The 26,579-nt window shown below is 34.7% G+C and overlaps 1 protein-coding gene and 3 long non-coding RNA genes across 4 annotated transcripts; 1 reads left to right on the top strand and 3 right to left on the bottom strand.

The window, feature by feature from the left end:
* Positions 1–1,820: 1,820 nt before the first annotated feature.
* On the bottom strand, positions 1,821–4,872 carry LOC145047634 (uncharacterized). Its single transcript, XR_013682300.1, has 3 exons — positions 4,306–4,872; positions 2,280–3,782; positions 1,821–2,074 (listed from the first exon to the last, which is right to left on the bottom strand). It is a non-coding gene; the product is annotated as an uncharacterized LOC145047634 (long non-coding RNA).
* Positions 4,873–11,968: 7,096 nt separating this feature from the next.
* LOC144998009 (uncharacterized) lies at positions 11,969–26,226 on the top strand. The gene is made up of 3 exons (XR_013660054.1): positions 11,969–12,060; positions 25,281–25,346; positions 26,005–26,226. It is a non-coding gene; the product is annotated as an uncharacterized LOC144998009 (long non-coding RNA).
* On the bottom strand, positions 19,582–21,032 carry LOC144997627 (uncharacterized). The gene is made up of 5 exons (XM_078957511.1): positions 20,634–21,032; positions 20,253–20,544; positions 20,104–20,179; positions 19,878–20,002; positions 19,582–19,770 (listed from the first exon to the last, which is right to left on the bottom strand). Exons 1-5 carry the CDS (start codon positions 20,775–20,777, stop codon positions 19,685–19,687), a joined length of 723 nt encoding a protein of 240 aa, XP_078813637.1. The 5' UTR covers positions 20,778–21,032; the 3' UTR covers positions 19,582–19,684.
* On the bottom strand, positions 23,542–24,504 carry LOC144998553 (uncharacterized). The gene is made up of 2 exons (XR_013660363.1): positions 24,398–24,504; positions 23,542–23,760 (listed from the first exon to the last, which is right to left on the bottom strand). It is a non-coding gene; the product is annotated as an uncharacterized LOC144998553 (long non-coding RNA).
* Positions 26,227–26,579: the final 353 nt, after the last annotated feature.

Raw genomic sequence — 26,579 nt, 5'->3', positions numbered from 1 at the left:
AAAGATGTTTTTTTGAGAATTTTTTATTGTGAATCATTTTTACAAATGAATCATCTAGTGATTCATTTTTTTTTTGTTCGTGAAAAAACTATGTAGAAAAAAAAACTTCTTACCTTCCTACCAATTTTTTTTACCGGATCTCTCTCTCTCTCTCTCTCTCTCTCTCTCTCTCTATATATATATATATATATATATATATATATATATATATATATATATATATATATATATATGCTCACTAGTGAACACCATTTCCACAACCTAGTGAAATTGTTATGGAATGGTTAGATGACGATGTTGCTTGCGTTTCACCCATGAGCACTACTTGGTTATCTTACTGTACCAACATCTTAAAACAAAAAATATGTATATGTATATGTTGTGGGACCAACATTCAATTGAGGGTCCATACACTAGCTACGCCAATGACATCATCTTCAAATAAATCGAAAACTATTCGTATATCGTGTTCATTATCGAACCTATGCATGCCCCCACTACAAAAATAATCCGATATATCGTTATCCATTTTGTCGGTCCATGAAATATGATCAACGTTATGAACCTCTTTTGTTTCCCCATCAAGTAATTGTTGTTCATCATCATCTTTATATATAAGGTTTATAACACATTCCTCTACATCTGGATGAAGATGTTCACCCACTATTTTCCAATTTCTATTGTATGCTTCCAGATCATAGATGTTTATGAGAATTTGATCTCCAACCTCTAATAGATTACCACACCTCCACAGGCTCAACCATGCATAATTTCCCACATTCTTAGGGATTTTCTAAAGACCTATCTGTATCCCACAAACAATCCTTGGTAATCTTATGTATATTTATCCACAAAATAAAATTTTCATATTTTCTTGATGAAAAAAGCACATATTGAAGCCACTTATTCTTGATCTATCATTAGAGCATCCACAATGCAAGTAGTATAAATGTTGAATAGGGTGGTTATTAGTATTGAATAAGAGTTGAATGGAGTGTGGGTGATGACATGGAGTAAAGTTGAATTGAGAAGTTCAATGATTATTGAATGGTTCAATAGAAGGAATAAAGTGGTGATTAGGATTGAATAGGTGTTTAATGGGTTGTGGGTGATGTTGTATATGTGTTTAATGGATGATTAGGCAATCTATTGAACTCTATATGTAGCAATCCATTGAACTCTATAGAGTTCAATGGATTGTGGATGCTCTTATGCAAAGAAACTTGGAATGAAATTTATGGGCCCCTTTCTTTATACATAAAGTCGAAAGGGATTTCTTCTCTAGAAACATATGTGCCGAATATACCAAACTCATGTAAAGCATGTGCCACACACACACACACACCATTCATGATTGAGTTTGATTTTAAACATTAGCTTATTAAACAAATATGCAAGCTAGGACAGAGACAAGGAAAGAGAAAGCACCTGAAGACCCGACTCTATTCCTTCACCCGCTTTCGCATTTACTTCTAAGCCCAAAAAGCATATGATTTTCCTATCAACTTTGTCTATTGATCTAACCTTCCAATGACCCTTGATCTCACACAACTTTGGGTAGTTCCTATAGTTCATTGGGGTCTGACTATCTGGAAGTTGTACTTTTTCCAAGGAGTTAATGCTCTCGGCATACAAGAATTCGAGGGATTCTGGCAGACCTAGAACTGATTGGATATTTGAACAATTTTTAACACCAAGGAATTCAAGTATAGGTAGGGTTTGAATACAATTTGGTTAGAAAGTTATATTGTTGCCACTTATATTCAGTCTCTCCAATAAAACCAGACTACTCCAGTTATTTGGGAAAAAAGTGTCAGAGAGATTGCAATACGAGATATTCATTTCCACCAAATCAGACAATGATGGTACCAAATCCAAGCTTTAAACCTATCCAAGAACTACACAACCAGATGTTCGAAGTGATACAATGGATGTAGGTAAGCATGGAAACTCTCTTAAGCTTCTACAATCACATAGATCCAACAAGACTAGTTCCTTTAGGTATGTAATCGATTCATTGACCTTGATCAAACTTTAACAACCTTCAAGGATCAAACTCTCCAGACCGGGGAGTCTACAAAAAATCAGGGGTTTTGATCAGCTCAACAGAATAGCTAAGATTAAGGATTTTTAGGGATCTAATATTAAACTGTGACATCGTGTAAAACCACAATTAAATCAACAACTTTCCATATAAACATGCATGATATCACAAAATAATAAGTTTATAGCCAACCAATAGTAAGAAAATAAAAGGTGATGCAAGAAGACATACATACCTCTAAGTCATCCCAAACACGTTTTAGTTTGCTGTGACTCGTGTCAAGAACCATCAACTTCTTCAAACTTCTTCAAACAGCTGTCACTTGGTATAGCTTCTAGAGGACATCCATGCCACCTCAGCAATCGTAGCTTTCTGGGCAACGTCATGCATGTCCCAGAAAACATTACATAGTTGATTTGAAGTAGCATTAAGTTTTCATCTTTTCCAGCTCACCAATTTCGAAATTTGCATCATTTCCATGCATTCTTTTGCCTTATAAGCTATGTTTTCTTGGATTATTTATAGTTATAGTTGAAGTTGATTCAGCTTCCTCGGTCTTTTGCATATCAATCATGAGTCCTTCAACTATTCCTGTACCCTGATTGAGAAATACAAAAAAGGTAAACTATGATGGCTCTACAAGCATGATAAATAAACTAATAATATTATACAAAAAAGGGGTGTTGTGAAAACATATGGATGGGTCTTGCAACACATAAATACAATCCTGATGGTGTCATAATCTACTTCTTTTCCCAGGCTCCTTTTTTTATTTCTTGCGAACAACTTCTCATCGCAACTCCTTGATTAATTGATGCATCATCAATCTCCCATATTCAACATACACTAGACATATATCCATCAGATTCCTGATCCCAACAACAGGGTATAGATCACATTGGGCCAGTAATTTTACAAAGTAGTCTTTTTCCTCACCCTCAAAGAAACAAGAAATATGCAAGAATATTGATTTATCCGTGTCCCATTTCAAATTTGTATAACTTATTTCTAGAACTTCCTGAATCTCAAGATCAGGATTGCCTGCCACCTGGCGCATTGTATCTTCCCATCCATCAACTGTCTTACCACATAAAGACGACTCCAATACTTTAAGTGCCAAAGGAAGATGCTTGCAGTGTTGAACAAATACTTGTGATCGGCTAATGTAGGGTTCAATGGGTTAATGTTGATGAAAGGCATACAAACTAAAGAGCTCAATTCGTCATCCGCAGAAAATGTTTCAACAGAGTGGACCTGAGGATGAACTCTGAAGGAAGTTAACAAGTCCTTGTGCCTGGTTGTTATAATCACTTTACTTCCATGATAGAATCTTTTTGGTCCTAGTAAGACATCTAACTGTTTGCTTGTTGCAACATCATCAAGGATAACAAGTACCTGTTTGCTTCTTCCTTATCACTCTTTAAAATTGTGAAAAGAAGCTGACTCTGCAAGTGGCACATTTCACTATATTTATTTGACGCCATCTTATTAATATGTGCGATAAAACAACTGCCATGATAGAAACTAGAGTTTGTGTTAAATATGCATTTGGCTAATGCCCCCTTCCCTCCCCACAATGAGAAGGACTATTGCATCAGGTGAAGGATATTGTACCCATGATTCGATCACATCAATGTTGTCCTTTATTCCCACTAGTTTCTCCTTAATGTATAGGGCCTTGTAGTCCAGTTTCTTTCTTATAACATTCACAATGTCGATTATGAATTCGGACTCGTACCTACATCAATTAAAGATAAAGATAAAACAATTAGTTTATAATTTATATTTTTTACTACATTCATTTTACAATACACATAGAAATATCTCTCTTTGTACCGACTAAGCCTAGAAAGCATAATATCTAAATATATTCCATATATAGCATTCTTTTACTTTATAAATGTTACCATATGAGTAGAGATGCATCTTTATTTGAACAATCCAATCCAATACCCGTTCTTTCCTTTTTTCCGTATAAAATTTTCTTCTCAAAATATTTACATTTATTGAATTCAAGAAAGAGGTTGAAGAAATACTTATTTCTATTTTTTCTCAAAAAACTTATATAAATTTATTTTCGATACATATTTTCAGGTATCCGATCTATGTAGATCACAAATCAATTCAAAGGATGGGCTTACTGGATCAATGGATTACCTTGTTTCCATATAGAGGACGTCATGTCATATCTAGATCAATAACCAATCCTATGTAGCAAACTAGTGACTTTTCCTATACAGGATAAGAGGAAGCATGCATACCAATATTTAAATACCATTCCTGTGAAGTTTGCAGCTTCTTTAAGAGAATATCTCCATGCCCCCACATTCTCCAACAATTTTTTCTTCTTTTCAAGATATGTCTCTGCATTGACTTTATCATTATACACATCAAATGCATCTTCAAAGCTTCCTCTTTGATTTCAAACATCAGATGGTTCCACTTTATAGAACACAGGTACAACTTCGTGTTTAGTGGATGAAGTCTCTTGTTCTTTAATAATCATCATAACCTCATTGAGACACCACTCAGAGGATATATAGTCGTTGGAGAAGACAATGAGTGGAAGTGCTGACTCATGGATGGCTTTATTTAGCTCTGGCTCTAGCAGTTATCATCTCTCCATTGCATCATCATCCCGGAAAGTGCAGAGTCCTGCTTGCTTCAAGGCTGTATAGAGATGATCTGTAAAACTCTTACGGGTGTCTTCACCTCGAAAACTGAAAATAACATCATAACTAAAACAAGGTTGAGCAGTAGCCATAGGAGAAGATGAAGAAGAAGCCATTGATCAAAACAGAGACAAGAATGTTGGAATGGAAAAGTCGATATTAAGTCCACTTGAACCTTCAGGAATAACTGGTACCAACCCCACATATTAATTTCTATCATTCACATGGAAAGAAATATCTTTAGGTACTAGGGCCCATTGCATTAATATTGGAAAATATGGATGTTCTCGCATTTTTTTATTCCTCTTACTTCCACAGTTGGCAGTTCACCCTGAACTCAATGTTCCACAGTGAGCCCAACTTCCATTGCTGATAAATACAAAAAAAACGAGGTTGCAATTAAATTGAGGGAAAACATATGTTGGGTAAAAAGAAACAATTAGATTATACGGTATAAATTAATAGAGAAAACAATCCCACAAGGTTCACTAACCAAAAAACTTTGTGGGATATGCTAATCACCAGAACAAGCTCAAAATCGGGCACAAATTCTTCAGCATCTTTTCCTGCCACTTGTGTTGTTCTACTCACGCAATGTGCCCCGGTGTTGTAATAATAAAGAATGATGTATTAATTTGACTATGCAAGGCTTTTTTGCAGTAGAAAATGCTGCTTAAGTGATTGAACTCAGTGTCATGTGTAATTACAGTAATGTTAATGGCGCTTAACCGAAACTCTTGCTAACTACAATTCTACAAATACTAGAACAAATAAATAAATACTTGTTTTCCCTGTGGCTACACATACTATTAAATTTTAAGAGTTAAAAATCTAGAAAGGGATGACTGGAAAACGAAGGAAAAACTGCTGCCTACCAATGAAGCAAGTGGAAGAGGGCTGAATGGCCATTTAAAACTAACCTTTTAGATCAAAACTAAGATTATCGATTCCAAATAAACAAAAAAGGCATCACAACCTCAATTAGGGAATTGGAGACAATTGATGTGAGGTTTTTTGTACAGAGGGAATGCTTCTAAAGCCACCATTCAATACACATCACAGCTTAGGAAACTTCAGAACGTTATAGCATCGTATCCTACTTTAAAATTTTTGTTAGCATTACCTACATGGTATTTATCATAATCATACTACCATAATAACATATTTACAATACCTTCAGTCAATATCAACATTCCAAGTGTTCAACAGCTTACCTTGTCAATTTACGGGTGTTGCAATAAATCATAAACTTCAAGAATATAGGTTAGTAATTGCTGAAATCTTTTGTGTATTTGTTTTTACCTGACAATTATAACTTCTTTTAGAACAAAAGATACAACATGCATCAAGATTCACCAATAATCCCCAACTTTATAAACCCTAATCATGTCGAAGTTCAAGATTAAGGTAAGCAACTGGTATACCTTAAAACTTTTGATCTAAACTCACCCAAAAATGGAAGGAACTGATGAAGTATTAAGGAAATCTCAAAGAACTTATTTGAGCCGAAAACGACATGTTTTTACCATATTTGGCGTCTTTCAAAGTTGGCTAATAAATGTCAAAACCTCAAGTGTCACAGTGCTCAACATGAACGTGGTGTCCCATGTCACGACCTCCATGATACTTACAAGTTTCAACGGTAATGCAAGTGTAACGAGATAAAACTATGTTATTGTTACTCCCAGTATGATCATGACTATTTGGTATTTATATTCAACCTTGACCTCAATCTGAAAATCGAGGTTTTTTATAATCAAACTGATTTATTTAAGAGGATTTGAAATATTTGATGTAAGAAAAAAAATCAATAAACTCTTAGGATAACACGGAAGAGTGAAAGACCCAACTAACAAGTTATCTTTTAGACAATTTGATCACTGAACTTAGGTTGTTACAATTCTTTGGTATTGAAGTCGCTCACAGCAGGGAGAAAGTTGAATAAATGAATAAAACCTAAAACATGCAATAGCACTAGAAATAGTACCTATAATCTTACACAACTATAGCATCAACCCCTAGCATCATATTCATGTGCAGCTGGAACCAAAATTCATGGGAATATGCTAATATTACACTTGTTATAAGCCTTTCGGAAGAATTTTTTAGCCTTTATGTCCGTTCATCTCTAGTTTAGCATTCAAAATGGTCTTCCCAGAATATAAATAGTTTAAAACTAGTTACATGCACAAAAGTGGATGAGTCAACTCTTTGAAGCAGGTTTCCATTTAAAGGATTGAATCAACTATAAATAATGAATAAAATCAACTACATATGTTCAATGGAAACAAGGAAAGTCAGGCTCGTCCACTCTTCCCCTGTTCCACTACTAGAAAACATGGCATTTTCCTACGGAAAATAGCTACGGAAATTTTCCGTAGCTAATTAGCTACGGAATCGCTACCAATTAGCTACAAAATGGGATGACCTAGTTTAGTAACGGAATAGCTACGGACTCACGTTCGTAGCTATTCCGTAGCTAATTAGCTACAGAATAGCAACGGAATAGCTACAGATGCAAAATCCGTAGCTATTCCGTAGCTAATTAACTACGGAATGGCTACGGAATACCTACGAATTCTAATTACCTACGGATTAACTACGGAGTATGTTTTCCGTTAGATTTCTGTAGCTAATCCGTAGCTAAGTAGCTACGGATTTGCTACGAATTTATCTTATTTTCGATTTTACGAGCACCAAACGTCGTTTTTTTTTTTCGCTTCGTTATTTTCACACCTCTACTATATATAATTATATATATTTTCATCAACTTGTAGCTATTAATATCATTCATAAGGTTGTGTACCCCTTCGGGATCAGGTACTCGTTTCACAGTTTAACATTGTACTTTTCACCAACTTGTGATGGATTATGTTCGTATATGTATATTTATACACATGAATGAGTTGTGGTATATGTGTACGTGTATATGTGTATGTATACGTGTTTGTGAGATGTATGTGAACGTATTCATAAGCATTATAGTGTTAAACCACTATACGAGTAATGGATCCCGTATGTGCACACAATTTTATGAATGCTATTAATAGCTATAAGTTGGTGAAAAAATATAGATAATCATGTACAATAGAGGTGTGAACAATGGAGCGAAAAAAAACTAAGTTTGATGCCCGAAAAATCAAAAATAAGAAAATTCCGTAGCTAATCCGTAGCTAATTAGCTACGGATTAGCTACGGATGTTTCTTATTTTTGATTTTTTGGGCACCAAACGTCGTTTTTTTTGTTTTGTTTTTTCACACCTCTACTACACATGATTATCTATACTTTCATCAACTTGTATCTATTAATATCGTTCATAAAGTTGTGTGCCCCTTCGGGATCCAGTACTCGTTTCACAGTTTAACATTGTAATGGCTATAGTTTTCATGAACTTGTGATGGATTATGTTTGTATATGTATATTTATATACATGAATGAGTTGTGGTATATGTGTACATGTATACGTGTTTATGAGATGTATGTGTACGTATTCATAAGCATTATAGTGTTAAATCATTAAACGAGCAAATGGATCCCGTATGTGCACACGACTTTATAAATGGTATTAATAGCTATAAATTGATGAAAATATAGATAATCATGTATAATAGAGGTGTGAAAAAAAAGGAGCGAAAAAAACGAAGTTTGGTGCCCGAAAAATTGAAAATAAGAAAAATCAGTAGCTAATCCGTAGCTACTTTGCTACGGATTAGCTACGGAATTCTAACGGAAAGCATATTCCGTAGCTAATCCGTAGCGATTTAGCTACGGATTAGCTACGGAATTTGCTTTCCGTTAGAATTCAGTAGCTAATCTGTAGCAAAATAGCTACGGATTAGCTACAAATTTTTCTTATTTTCGATTTTTCGGGTACCAAACTTCGTTTTTTTCGCTCCGTTTTTTTTCACACTTCTATTATACATGATTATCTATATTTTCACAAATTTATAGTTATTAATATTATTTATAAAGTCGTGTGCACATATGGGATCCATTTTCTCGTTTAATGATTTAACACTATAATGCTTATGAATACGTACACATACATCTCATAAACACGTATACCTACATCATCATCATCATCATCATCATCATCATCATAAGCATCATGATCACCACCATCATCATCATCATCACCATCATCACCAACATCACCATCATCATCACCATCACCATCACCATCATCATCATCATCATCACCACCACCATCATCATCATCACCACAACCATCATCATCATCATCACAACCACACCACTATCATCATCATCACCACCACCACCACCACCACCATCATCATCATCACCACTATCATCATCATCACCACCACCACCATCATTATCATCATCACCATCATCACCATCAACATCATCACCATCACCATCATCACCACCACCACCACCACCATCATCATCATCATCACCACCACGATCATCACCATCATAATCACCATCACCATCACCATCACCATCACCATCATCAACATCACCTTCACCATCACCATCACCATCACCATCATCATCACCATCACCATCACCATCACCATCATCAACGTCACCATCACCATCACCATCACCATCACCATCACCATCCCCATCACCATCACCATCACCATCACCATCACCATAACCATCACCATCGCCATCCCCATCACCATCCCCATAACCATCACCACCATCATCACCATCACCATCATTATCATCATCACCATCACCATCACCATCACCATCACCATCACCATCACCATCATCATCATCATCATCACCATCATGACCATCATGACCATCATCATCATCACCACCACCACCATCGTCATCACCATCACCATCATCACCATCACCATCACCATCATCACCATCATCATCACCATCACCATCACTATCACCAACATCATCACCACCACCACCACCATCATTATCATCATCATCATCACCACCACCACGATCATCACCATCATCATAACCATCGCCATTGCCATCCCCATCATCCCCATCACCATCACCACCACTACCACCACCACCATCACCATCACCATCACTATCACCATCACCATCACCAACATCACCATCACCATAACCATCACCATCACCATCACCATCACCATCACCATCACCATAACCATCGCCATCCCCATCACCATCCCCATCACCATCATCACCATTACCATCACCATCATTATCACCATCACTATCACCATCACCATTACCATCACCATCACCATCATCGTCATCACCATCACCATCACCATCATCACCATCACCATCACCATCACCATCATCATCATCATCATCATCACCATCATCATCATCACCATCATCACCACCACCACCATCACCATCACCATCATCATCATCACCACCACCACTACCACCACCATCACCATCACTATCACCACCACCACCACCATCACAATCACCATCACTATCACCATCACCATCAACATCACCATCACCCTATCACCATCACCATCACCATCACCACCACTACCACCATCACCATCACCATCACCGTCACCGTCACCATCACCATCACCATCACCATCACCATCACAACATCACCATCACCATGATCATCATCATCACCATCATCATCATCATGATCATCATCATCACCACCACCACCACCACCGTCATCATCTTCACCACTACCACCATCATCATCATCACCACCACCATCTTCACCATCATCACCATCATCGCCACCATCACCATCACCATCACCATCATCATCATCGTCATCATCGCTGTCATCACCATCATCATCGTCATCATCATCATCATCATCATCATCATCCTCATTATCATCATTACAATCATCATCACCATCACCGTCACCATCACCACCACCACCACCACAACCACCACCACCATCACCATCATCATCATCAACATCATCATCATCTTGGGGGAGGTGCCATTTCTTGGGCTTCCAAAAAGCAAAATTTGGCAGATCACTTGACTAAAGGTTTGACAAGAGACTTTGAAGCCGGTTTGACGACCAGTCGGGGGTCCGGGGGCAGAGCCCCTAGGTCCGAGGTTTCCAAAGGGGCGACGCTCCTTTGGCGGGTCTAGGGGCAGCGCCCCTAGCTGGGGTCCCGCTGCCAGGTCAGCGGGCGGGGTCAAGGGGCAGCGCCCCAAAACCTCACTGAATTTTACATATGAGAACATAGTGGAAAATTCAATTTATTAAGGGTGATTATGGTAAACTAAAGAAATTTGTTAGTTTTGGTAACCCTAAATCCTCATTAGATCCAGATTACCCTGACTTGTTTCCAAAGCAACTAATGACGACCCAACCCTAATGAAATCCTAATCCCGTTTAATATATAAACGGTTCTCCCTTCTCATAATAATAATAATAATAATAATAATAATAATAATAATAATAATAATAATAACAATAATAATAATAATAATAATAATAATAATAATAATAATAATAATAATAATAATAAAATAATAACAATAATAATAGTAATTATAATAAAATAATAATTATAATTATAATTATAATAAAATAATAACAATAATAATAATAATAATAATAATAATAATAATAATAATAAACGGTAGATAAGTGAATAAAAGTGTTAGTGGAAGACATTAGTAAGGATGTGGCATTCCCAGCCAAGTGGTTAAGTTGTTTGTTATGTAAATAATTCACCCGAGATCGAGTCTTAGCACCCCCATTTTTTTATTTTTTCCTGTCCTTCTTCAATTTAGGGTTTCTTATTTTTTATTGACCGTCTCCGCCTCCATTTTAGCAGGCTCCATATCGACTCCTACACTTCTTCTCGCTTCTGTCTTCCTCCCTTCTGTCTTCTTTGAACGGTACCCAAAAACCCCTCGTAGCTCGTCCCTTCTCCGGCGCATTCACCTTTTTTTCAGGCGTTCCTTCCCTCTCCGGTAGCATAGTCCTCCGTCATTAACCCTCTTTGCTCGATTTCTTCTCCCACAAAGGAAAACCTAGTCCTGATGATCATCGTAAACCTCTTTTCAGGCGTTCATTCCCTTATGGTGTTGAGTGAACAAGGTAGGCTGTAGATTGATGCTTCGTTGGTTTATGTCGATACCATAGTTAATGGGCATTGAAGAATTGCAGGTTGGGAGAAGTTTTGGACTCTCTAGATGAGGGAGTTGGAGACGGCGGCCTGGGGTAATCTGGTAATTTTGCAACTGTGAATCTAGTTCTTTCTTGCAAGAACCATACGGGTATTGGTAACCAGTGTTACCCAAGTTGGATCAGGTGTTGTTTTGTGATGGTGAGTCGATTTCAGGCATGAATGAGACTTGATGATCATCGTACCAGATTGGTTCATGCTCGCTTGCTCTCCTGATCATAGCGGGTAGTCGTTTCTTGAAAACCCTACACACCACCCACCTTTCTTCCTGTTTTCAAATAAAAGAGATTGAATTGAATAAACTAGGCATTATATATATATATATATATATATATATATATATATATATATATACTAGCCGTCTACCCGCGCAAAGCGGCGGGGCACGTGAGTTCTTTCGGTGATATGTTTCCATTACAAAATTGTTATGTTAAAAAAAAGTACATGTTGAAGACAATATAATCAAACTATGGTGTTATTTGTTACATCATGCATCAAATAACCAATAAAAAGCAACCAGTCAAGACAATACAAAATATTAATCGTGCAATACTTCTTTATACACCACATTTGCTGTATAAACCCCATCACCTTTTGAATTTTCGTTAGGCTGTACTAATACTTTTGTATTGCAACGTGAAACCCCTCTGGACAATGCAACATAAAGTTGTCCATGCGAGAATACTGGTTCTGGAAGATAGATACCTACATATGGAATTGTTTGTCCCTGAGCTTTATTGATTGTCATTGCAAAGCACAATCGAATAGGAAACTGTTTCCTCTTTAGCTTGAATGGGAACATATCATCATCAGATGGACATAAAGGAATCTTAGGCAAAAATATCCTTGTTCCTGCATGTTGACCAACAGCTATTTCTGCATCAATAACATTTTGCTGAAAGCTTCTACATATCAATCGGGTGCCATTACACAACCCATTTGCTGGGTCAATATTCCGTAACAGTATTATCGGACATCCAACTTTTAATCGAAGGTAATGCGGAGGTAAACCACTAACACTGATCGAGTTTAAGAATTCCAACGGATAGAAGCCATTTTTATCATCTATGGCTTCATCGACACTATAGTAAATTCTCTCTTCTCCTTGAAATCGATCGATCATGTAATCGTTAATCGCATCGACACTATCATTTTTTGTAGATAATATTGCCCGCGATATGATATAATCTGATTCAGACCTATTAAATTCCAATGAGGGAAACACTGCATCAATCAAAGAATCTAATGATTTTTCTTTATCAGTGTATGGAATGACCATATCATCAGGGATGCGAATAAAACTTCCGTCCACTGTTTCTTCAACTCCATCACCAACCCGTAATAGAAAGTTTGAGAACCATGGATCAGTAAGTGCTCTCATATTTATTGTTAACCGCAACTTTATAATCGAAGACCAAAGAGGCGACATTCGTAGGCTAGAGTCTACAATTTGTGCTCGTGTCCCACGTCTTACGACTGGCAATACTTGTCTAAAATCGCCTCCCAGGACCATTATCTTTCCACCAAAAGGGAGTGCCACCCCAGTGATATCTTGCATTGTCCGATCAAACGCCTCCACCACCTGTCGCTTTGCCATCGATGCCTCATCCCATATGATTATTTTTGCAAGCCGAAGTAGTTGAGCGGTACCGCTTTGTTTTTGGATTCTACAGAATGAGTTATTATCTGGAGTTAGAGGAAGTTTGAAACGCGAGTGAGCTGTTCTCCCCCAGGCATGTTATTAGCCGCAACACCCGATGAAGCTGTGGCGAGTGCAATATGACCAAGTTTGCGTATATTAGCAAGTAAAGCTTTGTACAGATATGTTTTTCCTGTTCCGCCAGGACCATCTATGAAGAACACTCCTGTACAATCAGTACACACATGCCTCATGATCTCATCATATGCATATTTTTGTTCAGGATTGAGAAACTCTTTGGCACGCAAATGGTCATCTTCCACAATTATAGAGCATTCTTCTTGTACCTCTCGAAAAACTCCAGACTGAAAATTCAAATCGGTGTTTACAGTCGGGAGATCAAAGTTATCAAGCTTGTTACCCATAGACTGTAGGAATACGCTTATGTCTGTAAGGACCATATTTTGTACTCGATTGACATTATCGTATTGTCTACTATAATCTTCGGAGAGAGAATTGTAGTGGGAATTCCATATCTTGCGAACATCTCCAGGATCACAAAAAACTAATATCGTTGCAAACAACCTTCTGAGAGCATTTGGAAACTGAAACAAGGAGGCCTCTACAAGACACTGCGATAAACTATCATCTGTCTCTATTAACCCTCTTTCAAGAGCCGCTTTTCGAAATGTGGGATGTCTTACGTTATTGACTGTGTACAGATCTTCAAAACATGTAGGACCCCTAACATGACATAATAACACACGTAGATAGTATCGCTCACCTTCAGCAGGATTTGCAGAAACCAAACGACCAACTGCTCGTGATACTTTTCGAGGATTCCATAGATGCGATTCTTTATTCCATGTGAAGTGTTTGGGAAAATCTTTGTATAAATATTCTCTTGCATTAACGTTATCTTTATTCATCTTGAAAAATGCAGTCAACATTGATCTCTTATCTTTCTCCCTCTCAACAACTGATTTCATTGCATCATCATCAGTGAACCTAACCAACTGTTGGTTTGGAAGATGCAATTGCAAAGTGATCACATTAGGGTGGATTTGATTAAGAGAAAATCTAAAAATTCGCCATACTGCTTCTGGAGCGGAGACGTATCGTGCATCCTGAAAACGTTTTATCTCATTGATAACAACAGGTTGTGCATCTGGATCAATATGGATAACTTGCTTGTCATGACCCTTGTAAATATACTTAAAGATGTATTTCACTGATGTTATACTCGAGCAAACCTCAACATTTAGATGGCAGTTGAACATCATCAACAACTTTGGGTTATATGGGACAACCCATCTATTATCCATCATAATACCTTGTTTATTCACAGCAATTCCATTATCTCTCCTTCGATAAACCGGATATGTGTCCTTTCCTTGTGTTGTGGCTTCGTTGAATTGTCGAGGGTATCTAAAACGACAGGTTGGTGGATCACCTTGCATACAAGAACATTTTTTGTTTAATGTACCACAAGGACCATGTATCATGTGTGATTTGACCAGATCGTGTAGTATAGGATACTTTGTCGGGTTTGGAATTTTGGCACACACATACTTGTCATAATGGTCTGTATTGGTGAGCTTCCATTCAGGTTTCATTATTAAGAGAAAATGAGCATGTGGTAAACCACGTTTCTGGAACTCTATTACATAAACATATGCACTCACCACACCAAGGACGTGCCTCTTCAAGAGTTGTTCCTTAAGGTCATGTAACTTAGCACGAAAAACTCTTGCAACCAGATCTGGTCTATCTTGTGCTGTTTGAAAATGAAGTAACTCATTTTGGATTTCAGGCCAATTCGGATTGCACGTTATTGTAAGGAATATATCAGGTTTCCCTCCATCTTGAACTAAAGCCATAGCATCGAGAAATCGTCGTCGCATGTCACGAGGACCTCCGATGAAACTTGCTGGCAAAACAACACGTTGCCCAATCATACTTGCTTGTACCTCACCGGCATTGACACAATCCACAACACCTTGGTATAACTCCGCTCTTATTGTAGATTGGTTTTTTCTACAAAATTCCAAACGCGAAGTCTCAATCTTGATGTAGATATCTACCACAAATTGTTGTAATAATCTCCCTCCTAACATAATTACGTTCAAGTTTGATCGAATCTGCAACTTGTAACAGTAGTACTTCCGCATAGTTACAGTTTTCCTACCCGTTCTTATATCAGTCTCTACATAATGATTAAATTGAATAAATTATATCAATTTTTACATTTGTAAAATTTAACAATATTAAAATTGTGGCTATGCGTACCTTCTAGATCTTCATCGAAGATTTGGTCGTCATTAACCATCTCATTGAATGAAACCCCTTGCCTTAGTATGTTAGAATGCCATCCAGGCTCACCATTTGGAAAGAATAAAGGATAACACAATGGGTCATAACATCCCCAATAAGATTGAATTGTTTTTGGTTTGTCGGACCTTCCATATACTATAATACTTCTTTTATATGCGGTTATGTTGTCATTGCCTTCAATCCAAATACCAGCAACCTGTGAAATTATACAATAGAAAAAATATGATTAAAACTGGTACGTAATTTGCATAGTTATATTTAATACATGAAACATCTTTTTTCTCAAAAACATATGTACATAATTAATTTCAAACCTCGGATGTGGTTGGCCGGTTGTACACCCTTTGGTCTAGTTCTACTGATGCATTTAAAGTGACTCTGTAATTGTCGAGCGGTCCTAGATCAGCAAGGCTACGAAATATTGCAACGTATGGGTTTGTAGCAAGAACGCGAGTCAAAATTTCAACAATTGGTTTAGCAAGATTCTTCCATTCGAGTCTATTTGACATCTCAGCTTCAACATCGTAAAAATACAATTGTAAGAACTTAGGTTCATCCTTTTTCCTTGGAACTAACTGATCGATTCTATGGTATATCCCTCCATTCACACAAAAAGTGTATACCCCAGATGTCATATTGGCCATCGATTCATCCACTTCTACGCCCATTGATGCAAATGAATAGTTGGTGTTGTATGCACGTATATTCTTTCTAAACAATTTGCCTAATTTTGTTTCTGAGGTGAAAAGATTGTGTAATTCGTCAGGAATAGATGAGTCTGCCAACTTTGTCTTTCCACTCATGCAACAAAAGCCAGCAGATTCAAATTGTAGTCGTTTTGCCCCACAATAACTACATATATCATTGAACTTCACCACACGATGTTTTTTACGGATACCGGCGAAAACAAAACTATATGGATCATCCGAGATGCTACCATTTTGTACTGATGGAGTGACATTGCCATGGATACAACCTTGTGGATCTGTAGACATTTTATTCATTAGTTAAATGTAATATAAATAAAATTAAAATAATTACACATAATTATAAGCCAATATATATGATATTTTTCGGTAAAAATCAAATACTGACCTATTGATGTTGAAATTTGAGTTATCAATTCATCGCGTGGAGGTAGTATTACGTCAGGCTGACTTTGAATACCTACGTATAAACAAAAATTTCTCATTAAGAATGTAAATTATGAAAGATTATGGTTAAATGTAATGTTGTACTACTTAGATTGTAATATGATAACTTCAGACATAGTTACCTGGTTTTGTTATGGTTGGTTCCGTCTGACGTTGATAAGGGTTTCTATTATAAATCAACTTTTTTTGACCAAAATCCATTACACATGTAGGAGATGCATTGGTAATATCCACCAGATTCCTATTTACTGTTGGCACATTTGACAAAAATGTTGCGTTTTGACTATTTCCTTCCCCATTAGCTATTCGTCTCATTTTGTTTTTCTCCTTTCGTCGTTCGTAACATGCCTTATTATATGCTTTTCGTTTTTCTGCAATATTTTTTTAAATGAATAATGTATAACGATGATATACTAATAATGATTGTAAATATGTGATATACCTTTTGTATTTTCTGCATCAATTTGGATAACATTATTATGTTTATTTTCTTTACCGTCAAACCTCATTGCAAACTGTAAAACACACAAAAAAATGTATACTTTATTTTATACATAACAAATCAAAAAGTATGATTATTCAAATACGAAATTTATTACCATTTGTTTTTGTTATAATAGTTTAGATCAAAACCAGATTTTATTTATGTGTTTCTGGTAATGTGAATGGTCTATAAGGAGATGATGCTTGAGTTGCCGACATATATTGGTTTGATGATACTTCTTTTCTTAGGTGAAGCTAGTTACTTTGAAACACGTTGCATCTAACTAAAAAAATACTATAAATAGTAGACTTTTTCATCATATAGTACTTGAATAAGAGATAATTTAAAGTTAAATACACATACCTGTTTGATTTTGATGAATCCGATAGAGCAGATGGTTTTTGTGAAGCCGATAGAATATATGTAGTTTATGCATGTACAAAGGAACACAAAGTGAGTGTGAATGGTGTATAATCGAGAAAGTAAAAATCGTAAATAGTAAACATACGCAGTAGCAGACTGTAGAACCGATGAAGCCTTCTTATATGTTAAATTATAATTATAGAATATGTTTGCAATTGGCGCCTATGGTTCATCTACTACGCAAATCTCTCTCTCTCTCTCTCTCTCTCTATATATATATATATATATATATATATATATATATATATATATATATAGGTTAAAAGTTTGTTATGAAAGGATTACATATAGTTCATACTTATGTGTATATTTATAATAAAATTTGAAAATTCGTAATCCATTTTGATTTACTTTTATCTTATTAGTTGAAAAGTATTCAAAATTATACCGGGAAACAAAATAAGATTTTTTGTTTTGAATTGGTTTTACATGTAATTCAATTTTAATTATTATTTTTGTAGATTCTTAAAAAAAAAAAAAATAGGAATTGCATGAATTGAGTTCGCATTTGGTTTTGTGGGTCAAAACAGTTCGCATAAGAAGTTCACGATTTGTTTGAGGTTAATTGATTTTGATTTCGCAAGCTTGGAGTCGGAGATCTGGATTGTGTTCGCATCTATGGAATGCGAGGAGAATTTAATGGTGATATTCAGTTCGCATTTGGTGACACAAGTACGTGGTTGATGATTTTTGGTTGGTTCGCATTTGAAATCAGTGGGTTTCGCATTTGGGTTCGTATCTGGGTTTCTCAAACAACTGAAATGCGAATATGAGACAACTGATTAATTTCTCAGTTAATGCGATGAAATGCGAATGAACTCAAAGACGGATGGATGCAAGATGCGAAGAACTTGAATGAAAATGCGAAGTTTTTAATGTATAAATGCGAATTGGGGAAGAAAGCTAAGAGTTTCGCATTTGGCCCCTGATCTTTTCAAGAAATAATATAAGTGGTCCAACTACAGGGATGCGAAATGAAAATTCTGCACTTGTCTTTTTATGACCCCATTTTGCGAAGTTGGACCACTTATATTATTTCTTGAAAAGATCAGGTGCCAAATGCGAAACTCTAACTTTCTTCCCCAATTCGCATTTATACATTAAAAACTTCGCATTTTCATTCAAATTCTTCGCATCTTGCATCCATCCGTCTTTGAGTTCATTCGCATTTCATCGCATTAACTGAGAAATTAATCAGTTGTCTCATATTCGCATTTCAGTTGTTTGAGAAACCCAGATACGAACCCAAATGCGAAACCCACTGATTTCAAATGCGAACCAACCAAAAATCATCAACCACGTACTTGTGTCACCAAATGCGAACTGAATATCACCATTAAATTCTCCTCGCATTCCATAGATGCGAACACAATCCAGATCTCCGACTCCAAGCTTGCGAAATCAAAATCAATTAACCTCAAACAAATCGTGAACTTCTTATGCGAACTGTTTTGACCCACAAAACCAAATGCGAACTCAATTGATGTCATATGCGAACTGATTTCATATATGCGAACACAATTGATTTCATATGCGAATCCACATCCATCGATATGAAACCAATACCAGTTACAAGCAATTATATATATATATATATATATATATATATATATATATATATATAGTAAGTCAAAAAGAAAATAAAAACACCACATTCACGAATGAAAAGTTAACAAATTAACAAAACCAATAATAAAACTTAAAACTGATAAAAGATATAATGTGGTAAAACCATATGTGTTAAAAGTTCCACAACTGAATTGAAAACACGGGAATTAAAAAAGTTTTCAAGAAAATCTTTTTCTAATACTCTCATCAATATCTAGCTCTAATCCTATCAGCTTCATACATTTGTGGTTCAACATCAAAGTCGGTTAAAACAGTAGAAACCAATAAATTACCTGCAAAAACATGAAACATGTGGCATAAAATTTAATAATATGTATTTACAATTTGGAATATGTTGATATTAATATAAATTATATACTGATCATATTTTTTAACTGACCCAAATTGTTGTGGACCAGCTTCATGCAAGAAACATAGAGTATGGATTTGTTGTATGTTGCAACAATAACCTTAATCATAAGGTTTGCTGGTACGTTATACAACAATAACTTTGTTACGTTCCCCCTATTAAAAGGTAATGCTGTTTAAACTCTTATAATGAATGATAATAAATTTAATAAAAAACTATGTTGTTTTAAGTGTTTTTTGAATACATATATACTTACGTCTCATCTTGGAGAATTAACTCAAATGATCGCAGCTGTCTGATTCGATTTCCCCATACTATTCTTCCAACCACATCTAAAAAACATATTTTCTTGTTAAATTTATAGTAGATGATATAAAAATGATTAAAGAAAAGATATAAATATACCAACAAGCCTTCTTTTATTTGTATGATCTTGTGCAACAGTTGTGACAGTAGACACAATTGGATAAAGTGGATATCCACTGGCAAAATCGCTTGCTAACCGAGTAAAAGTTGTGGCATGGTTTATCATTATCGCCTTATCACTGGTGCAGATTTTGTACTGTTGGTACATTGGATTGTCCAAATGGTATTCATCAACTTGGAAATGTTGCACAGAGAATACATTTCCTTTCAGATTCATGTTTCGATATCCGGGCACTAAATGGCGAGGTATGATTGCTAATATTTTTTCTCTCTGGTGTAAATAACAAAATGGTAATGGTATTATTTACAAAATTAAACTTTTAATAGAAGTTGAATATTTTAATTGGAAAAAAACCTTACCTGGCGATCTATCATCCACAAGAGCATCCTGTTGTTTTCCATGTCCTCCCAAACATACAATACTCTAACACTTGTAATGTTCCACCATTCATATATTTGCCCCAAAGCAGAAAATTCATTAACAGTAGTATGATAAATATCCATTTCAACTGAAAAACACTTCAGTTAATAATTGCTATACTTGATGGTTTTTCTAATACATATTGCTTGTACTATGAAATAAAGTAAAAGTTCAATACCTGTTTGATTCTGATATAGCATATAGAACAGATGGTTTTATGAAATCAATGGAACAAATGGTTTGATGGTAAAGTATGGAAGCAAGATTCGTAATCTTAAATACGTATATATGTACAGATTACAAAACATGTTTGTTATTAATGGATGAGATAGATTTAATGTATATCATCAGTTTTTTTTTAAATGACAATTTAAAAAATCCTAATCAGTTTGGATAGAATTTGAAGTGCTTATCTGATAAGCACTATGATAATTTCGAAGTTAGTGTTATCTTTTTCTAATTAATAATGATATAAACTGTAAAGATAATTTCGAAATTAATATGTTGACTAACATTGATCCTTAAAATTTGGGATATGAATGGTTTTGAGCGGGAAAATATTGACACCTGGGTAACCCTCTACAATAAATACCTATGTTTGCTTCTCTGAAATTCGATAATGACTTGATTCTTCCACCTGGGAAGAAGGTATGTTCACATATTTTTTGTTTTCTCTTTTGATTTAATTGTTACGTTGTAACTAATACTACTTTTGACATAGAAAAACGGCCATAATGTCGAACTCAAGTAGCATTGTAAATAAGCAGGAATGTGATCAAATCATCCTTCAACTTTGTATGCATGAGAAACATGAGAAAGAAAAGAAAAGGGAATGGGCATTGCTAAATTGGAATTGGGATGAGGTTATTGATATTCTAAGTTCTGAAGATGAAAAGCTGGATGATGAAGCTGTGGAAAAGTCTGACACATTAGATTCAACAAAACCAAAAACTTTGTCACCACCACTGAAGAGACCCCGTGTCAAAGTTCAAAGCCAAAACAGATGTTATAGGCTTCGTGATGAAGAAGATGGTGAATTTCCTGTTGATGTCGGGTAAGATCATTTGTACTTTGTTTTACAAACGATCATGAAAAACTGTTTTTTTTATATATTTCAAGGATCAAGAAACTTATGAATGCCTTAAATTTTATTTTTTTGTCAGGAGTGGTTTGATTACTGTTGCAGCTGAAAACCAGCCATCTCAGGATGATGAAGATGCAGTTGTTAACACCTAAGTTTTTTTAGTAGATTTATTTGATGTTGGAATTTTTATGGTTGTCTTTTTTTTGGATTGTTTCAAATAAGTAACATGTTTTTATGGTGTTGTTTTTCCTTTGCTATTACATTATTATTTTCTGGGGTATAAATGCATGCCTTGTTTTTATGTCTTTTAAAAGGCAACCAATGTCACACAATCCATAGGTATTTATTGTAGAGGGTTACCCAGGTGTCAATATTTTCCCGCTCAAAACCATTCATATCCCAAATTTTAAGGATCAATGTTAGTCAACATATTAATTTCGAAATTATCTTTACAGTTTATATCATTATTAATTAGAAAAAGATAACACTAACTTCGAAATTATCATAGTGCTTATCAGATAAGCACTTCAAATTCTATCCAAACTGATTAGGATTTTTTAAATTGTCATTTAAAAAAAAAACTGATGATATACATTAAATCTATCTCATCCATTAATAACAAACATGTTTTGTAATCTGATTAAATGTCACACATATGACATTTAATCAGAAAATCGATCATTCTTCAAATATGACATTTAATCAGAAAATCGATCTAAAAATGAGACATTTGGTGTTTATCGATTTTTCAGGGTCGACGGGTTGTATGAAAAGCGAAGGCTGAGTAATTGAAAATTAGAGGATCGATGGTTGCTACTAATTGCTTGTAACTGGTATTGGTTTCATATCGATGGATGTGGATTCGCATATGAAATCAATTGTGTTCGCATATATGAAATCAGTTCACATATGACATCAATTGAGTTCGCATTTGGTTTTGTGGGTCAAAACAGTTCGCATAAGAAGTTCACGATTTGTTTGAGGTTAATTGATTTTGATTTCGCAAGCTTGGAGTCGGAGATCTGGATTGTGTTCGCATCTATAGAATGCGAGGAGAATTTAATGGTGATATTCAGTTCGCATTTGGTGACACAAGTACGTGGTTGATGATTTTTGGTTGGTTCCCATTTGAAATCAGTGGGTTTCGCATTTGGGTTCGTATCTGGGTTTCTCAAACAACTGAAATGCGAATATGAGACAACTGATTAATTTCTCAGTTAATGCGATGAAATGCGAATGAACTCAAAGACGGATGGATGCAAGATGCGAAGAATTTGAATGAAAATGCGAAGTTTTTAATGTATAAATGCGAATGAACTCAAAGACGGAAGAAAGTTTTTAATCTTAAATGAAATCATAGTTTCCTAATAAATTAATTAACAAAATACTTAACCCGAAAACAAAATCGAAAACCAAAATATAACCACATAACGTGAACCCACCAAACCAATTACGAATGTCAAAGAAAGACACATGAGAATTAACAAAAAAAAAAAAAAAAAAAAAAACTTTCATTCACAAATGGTATAATGCATAAATAAAGCTTATTTTTTTCATTTACATAGAAAATATTAAGAACAAAACACTCCCATGTTCTTGTACATGATACATACAAAACAAAGAAGAAACTATTATTCATATGGTACCTTCAAATATAAGAATGATACAATAGTCAAATATGTATATGATAAAATTTGAAACAAATCAATCCAAATTCACAAAATTTTGTCAGTTAAATTTTTTTTTTGTTGTCTGACAATAAATGAAACCAAAAACTTATGCATTGCAATTTTCAAAAACAAAACTTACAAATGGGTTTACCCCAAACAATAACAAAAACTTACATATTGCAACTTTAAAGAAAAAACTAAACATTCAACTACAAGAGCTCTAAAAACCCAACAAGAAGATCATATTCAGATCTTAAGAAGCTTACCCACGATTTCTTTGAGATGTTGGTTTATATCAATCCATTTCAAGTCCTGTAAAACACACATAAACACAAAGTTAGACATACGCATAGATACAGGACGATGGTCAGCAGCACCGGAATTTTAGAAGGATGCATAGAGGAAACTAATATGTGGAAGCTATGAGGTAGCTTTTTGATAGAGAGACAGAAAGGGGAAGTGCAAAGAACGATAACAAAGGTGGTGGGTTTAGCAAGCAAAGATAGCCATGGAAGGAGAAAAAAGGTAGTGTCTCGCAACAACAATGATCTAGGAATTTTTATAAACAACTAATTGACTCTTGGTGATTTGCAAGATAAACATAGACTCATACAAACACACACAACCAAATTGAGAAACGATAAGGAAAGAAAGTAATACCTTGAACTAAACAAATTAACAAGCTCTCTAGTTGCTTATTTCTTTAAGAACATCAAACTAACTATGAAATTTTCAAATATAATAAGAACCTCTATTATCAATTGCAAAGAATACAATATAAAAAAACGATGATATAGTCATAAAGAGAGTAACAACTATCTGGCATTTGTGTTAATTTTCTAGTTCTAATGCAATTTCATCTACCGGAAGGACTTAAATGAGAGAACTTGAAACCAACATTTCATGATTAGCTACAATGAGATCAAAATCTACAAAACTAACATCTGACCTGCAAATCCCACACCAATATCCGATATTCAAATGATGGAGTAAAAACCCCAAACCCAATCCCCAAGAAAAAACAAACAATATCTTACCTTCAAACACAGATTCAGATTAACCCATCTGTAATTTTTTGGGTTTAATTAAGAATCAGTTCTAAATGAAAACTAAAATCGGAAACTATTAAAGAAAACCAACAGCTAGGGTTTTTCCATTGAATGAAGGAGATAATGTATAAAGAGATTGAAAAGCCGGTTATGGTTGTTGACCGATTAAACTGGCTGAAAGAAGGCCAGATCGGCTTCCTTGAGATAAATAAGGATTTTAACTTGGGGATTAAATAGCTTAGTCAAAATTCATGCATAGGTGATTGTACACTAAGTTTAAAAATTTAGACGATTTCAAATTTAATATTATTTTATTAATGGTTGTTTGTAATATTAGCTTAATCGTTTGTACGTCTTAAAAAAATAATATTATTATATTCAATCTATTTATAGAAATAGTTAGATTTCTTTTATAAGTAGTAAAGATATATATATATATATATATATATATATATATATATATATATATATATATATATATATATATATGATCGATAGTATATATTAAATCCTCATTGGAAATCTTTGTATTTATTAGTATGTTATTGTATTCCATTTCAGTTTTGTCAAACTTTTCCAAACATAGAAGATGATTTAAATGATTTTCATAGGATAAGTGTTAGGGTTGAGCTAAATAATTGTTGTGTAACTTATTTTGAAGAGCATACATTGGTTATAGTCAAGTGAACCTATATTTTTGGTTGAGTTACAAATTAACTTATATCTGTTTCTTTTGTTGGGATTAGATATATTGTTTATATCTATTTGTTTCTTCTGTTACAGGTTGAAAAGGGAGAAGATGCTACAATAGTCGCTTGAGACCTGTACATGTTGATTTAAAAGACTCTGGTACCTTTTTTACTTTCTTTGTAGTGGAGATAATTAATCGAGTTATTGAGCTATGAGTTTATGTTTAGAAGCACTAAATTCGAATATTAGATGTGAAAAGAGAGGAATTTTCTGTTCTTAGGGCTGTTCAAGTTGTAGGTTGCATAAAATGCTTATTTTGAATCAAGCATCAACACACCACCATGTCGTTTGTAGGTTGCATAAATTCTAGAAAATGATTGCTTTTAAATCCAACTCATGTTTATGGGTATCTTGCAACTAAATTTGCTTAAGTGGTTGGAAAGAAAAGCATAATCCAAGGACTCTATTTGCATTTGGGTAAGATTAAGTAAACTTTTGTGTAACTACTATGCATCTATGAGTTAGATTTTCACTAATATATTGCTCAATAGCCTTTGGTCATGCTATTATTTTATGATTTCTTCAATTACCATGAACTACTTTAAATTCGGTATATGGAACCTAAACTATTACATAAGCATGATACAAAATTGTTGCAAGATATATGGAAAAGTTTGACAAACTGTTCCCATTTGCTCAATATATATTGTTTCACCTTTGCTCAATGTTCCTAATTATGGCTATAATAAACAAATAAATAAAGTACATTGCTATATTTGTATTTTTCGTGATCATTGATTATGATGTGTTGAAACAGGAACAATTGGAAGCCTTTGATTCAAAACTCAAATTGAAGAACACTTGTGAGCCTTTAACGATTCAACATACCCGATAATTTGCCAAGTAATCCACCAAGTAATTCTCAATTTTATGTTTGTAAGCACTTAGTTAAACATTTGTAGTTGACACTTTTAATGTGTATTATTAGACAATATTCATTAGTAATATGTATTTTGTATTTGATACTTTTTTTAGGTTTATTAGTTTTATTATAATATTATTTGTTTTGTAGTTGAATTTCAATTTTATTATAAGTTTAATGTAAATGGTTTTTTCAATATTTTGGACAGAAAAAAACTAGATTTTTTAATAATTCTGTGCTGTTTTTTTTTTAAAATAAAAAGTAATTAGTTACGGATTACCTACAGAAAATCCGTAGCTATTTACTTCCGTAGCTATTTATTTCCGTAGTTATTCCGTAGCTATTTAGTTTCGTAGCTATTCCGTAGCTATCCATTTCCGTAACTATTCTGTAGCAAATCCGTAGCTATTTATTTCCGTAGCTATTCCGTAGCTATGGTAGCTACGGAAAATTCCGTAGCTATTCCGTAG

Source organism: Lactuca saligna, chromosome 5, assembly GCF_052625555.1.
Source record: "Lactuca saligna cultivar CGN05327 chromosome 5, ASM5262555v1, whole genome shotgun sequence".
Lineage (NCBI taxonomy): Eukaryota > Viridiplantae > Streptophyta > Magnoliopsida > Asterales > Asteraceae > Lactuca > Lactuca saligna.
This window is presented reverse-complemented; position numbering and strand designations above follow the sequence as displayed.

What these genes read in the sequence shown, in the direction of transcription:
- LOC144997627 (XM_078957511.1), bottom strand. Translation starts at nt 20,777, where the DNA reads ATGGATATTTATCATACTACTGTTAATGAATTTTCTGCTTTGGGGCAA. An exon ending in TGTGGATGATAGATCGCCAG is followed by an intron (nt 20,545 to 20,633) that starts GTAAGGTTTTTT and finishes TATTTACACCAG; the next exon opens with AGAGAAAAAATATTAGCAAT. An exon ending in AAATAAAAGAAGGCTTGTTG is followed by an intron (nt 20,180 to 20,252) that starts GTATATTTATAT and finishes TATGTTTTTTAG; the next exon opens with ATGTGGTTGGAAGAATAGTA.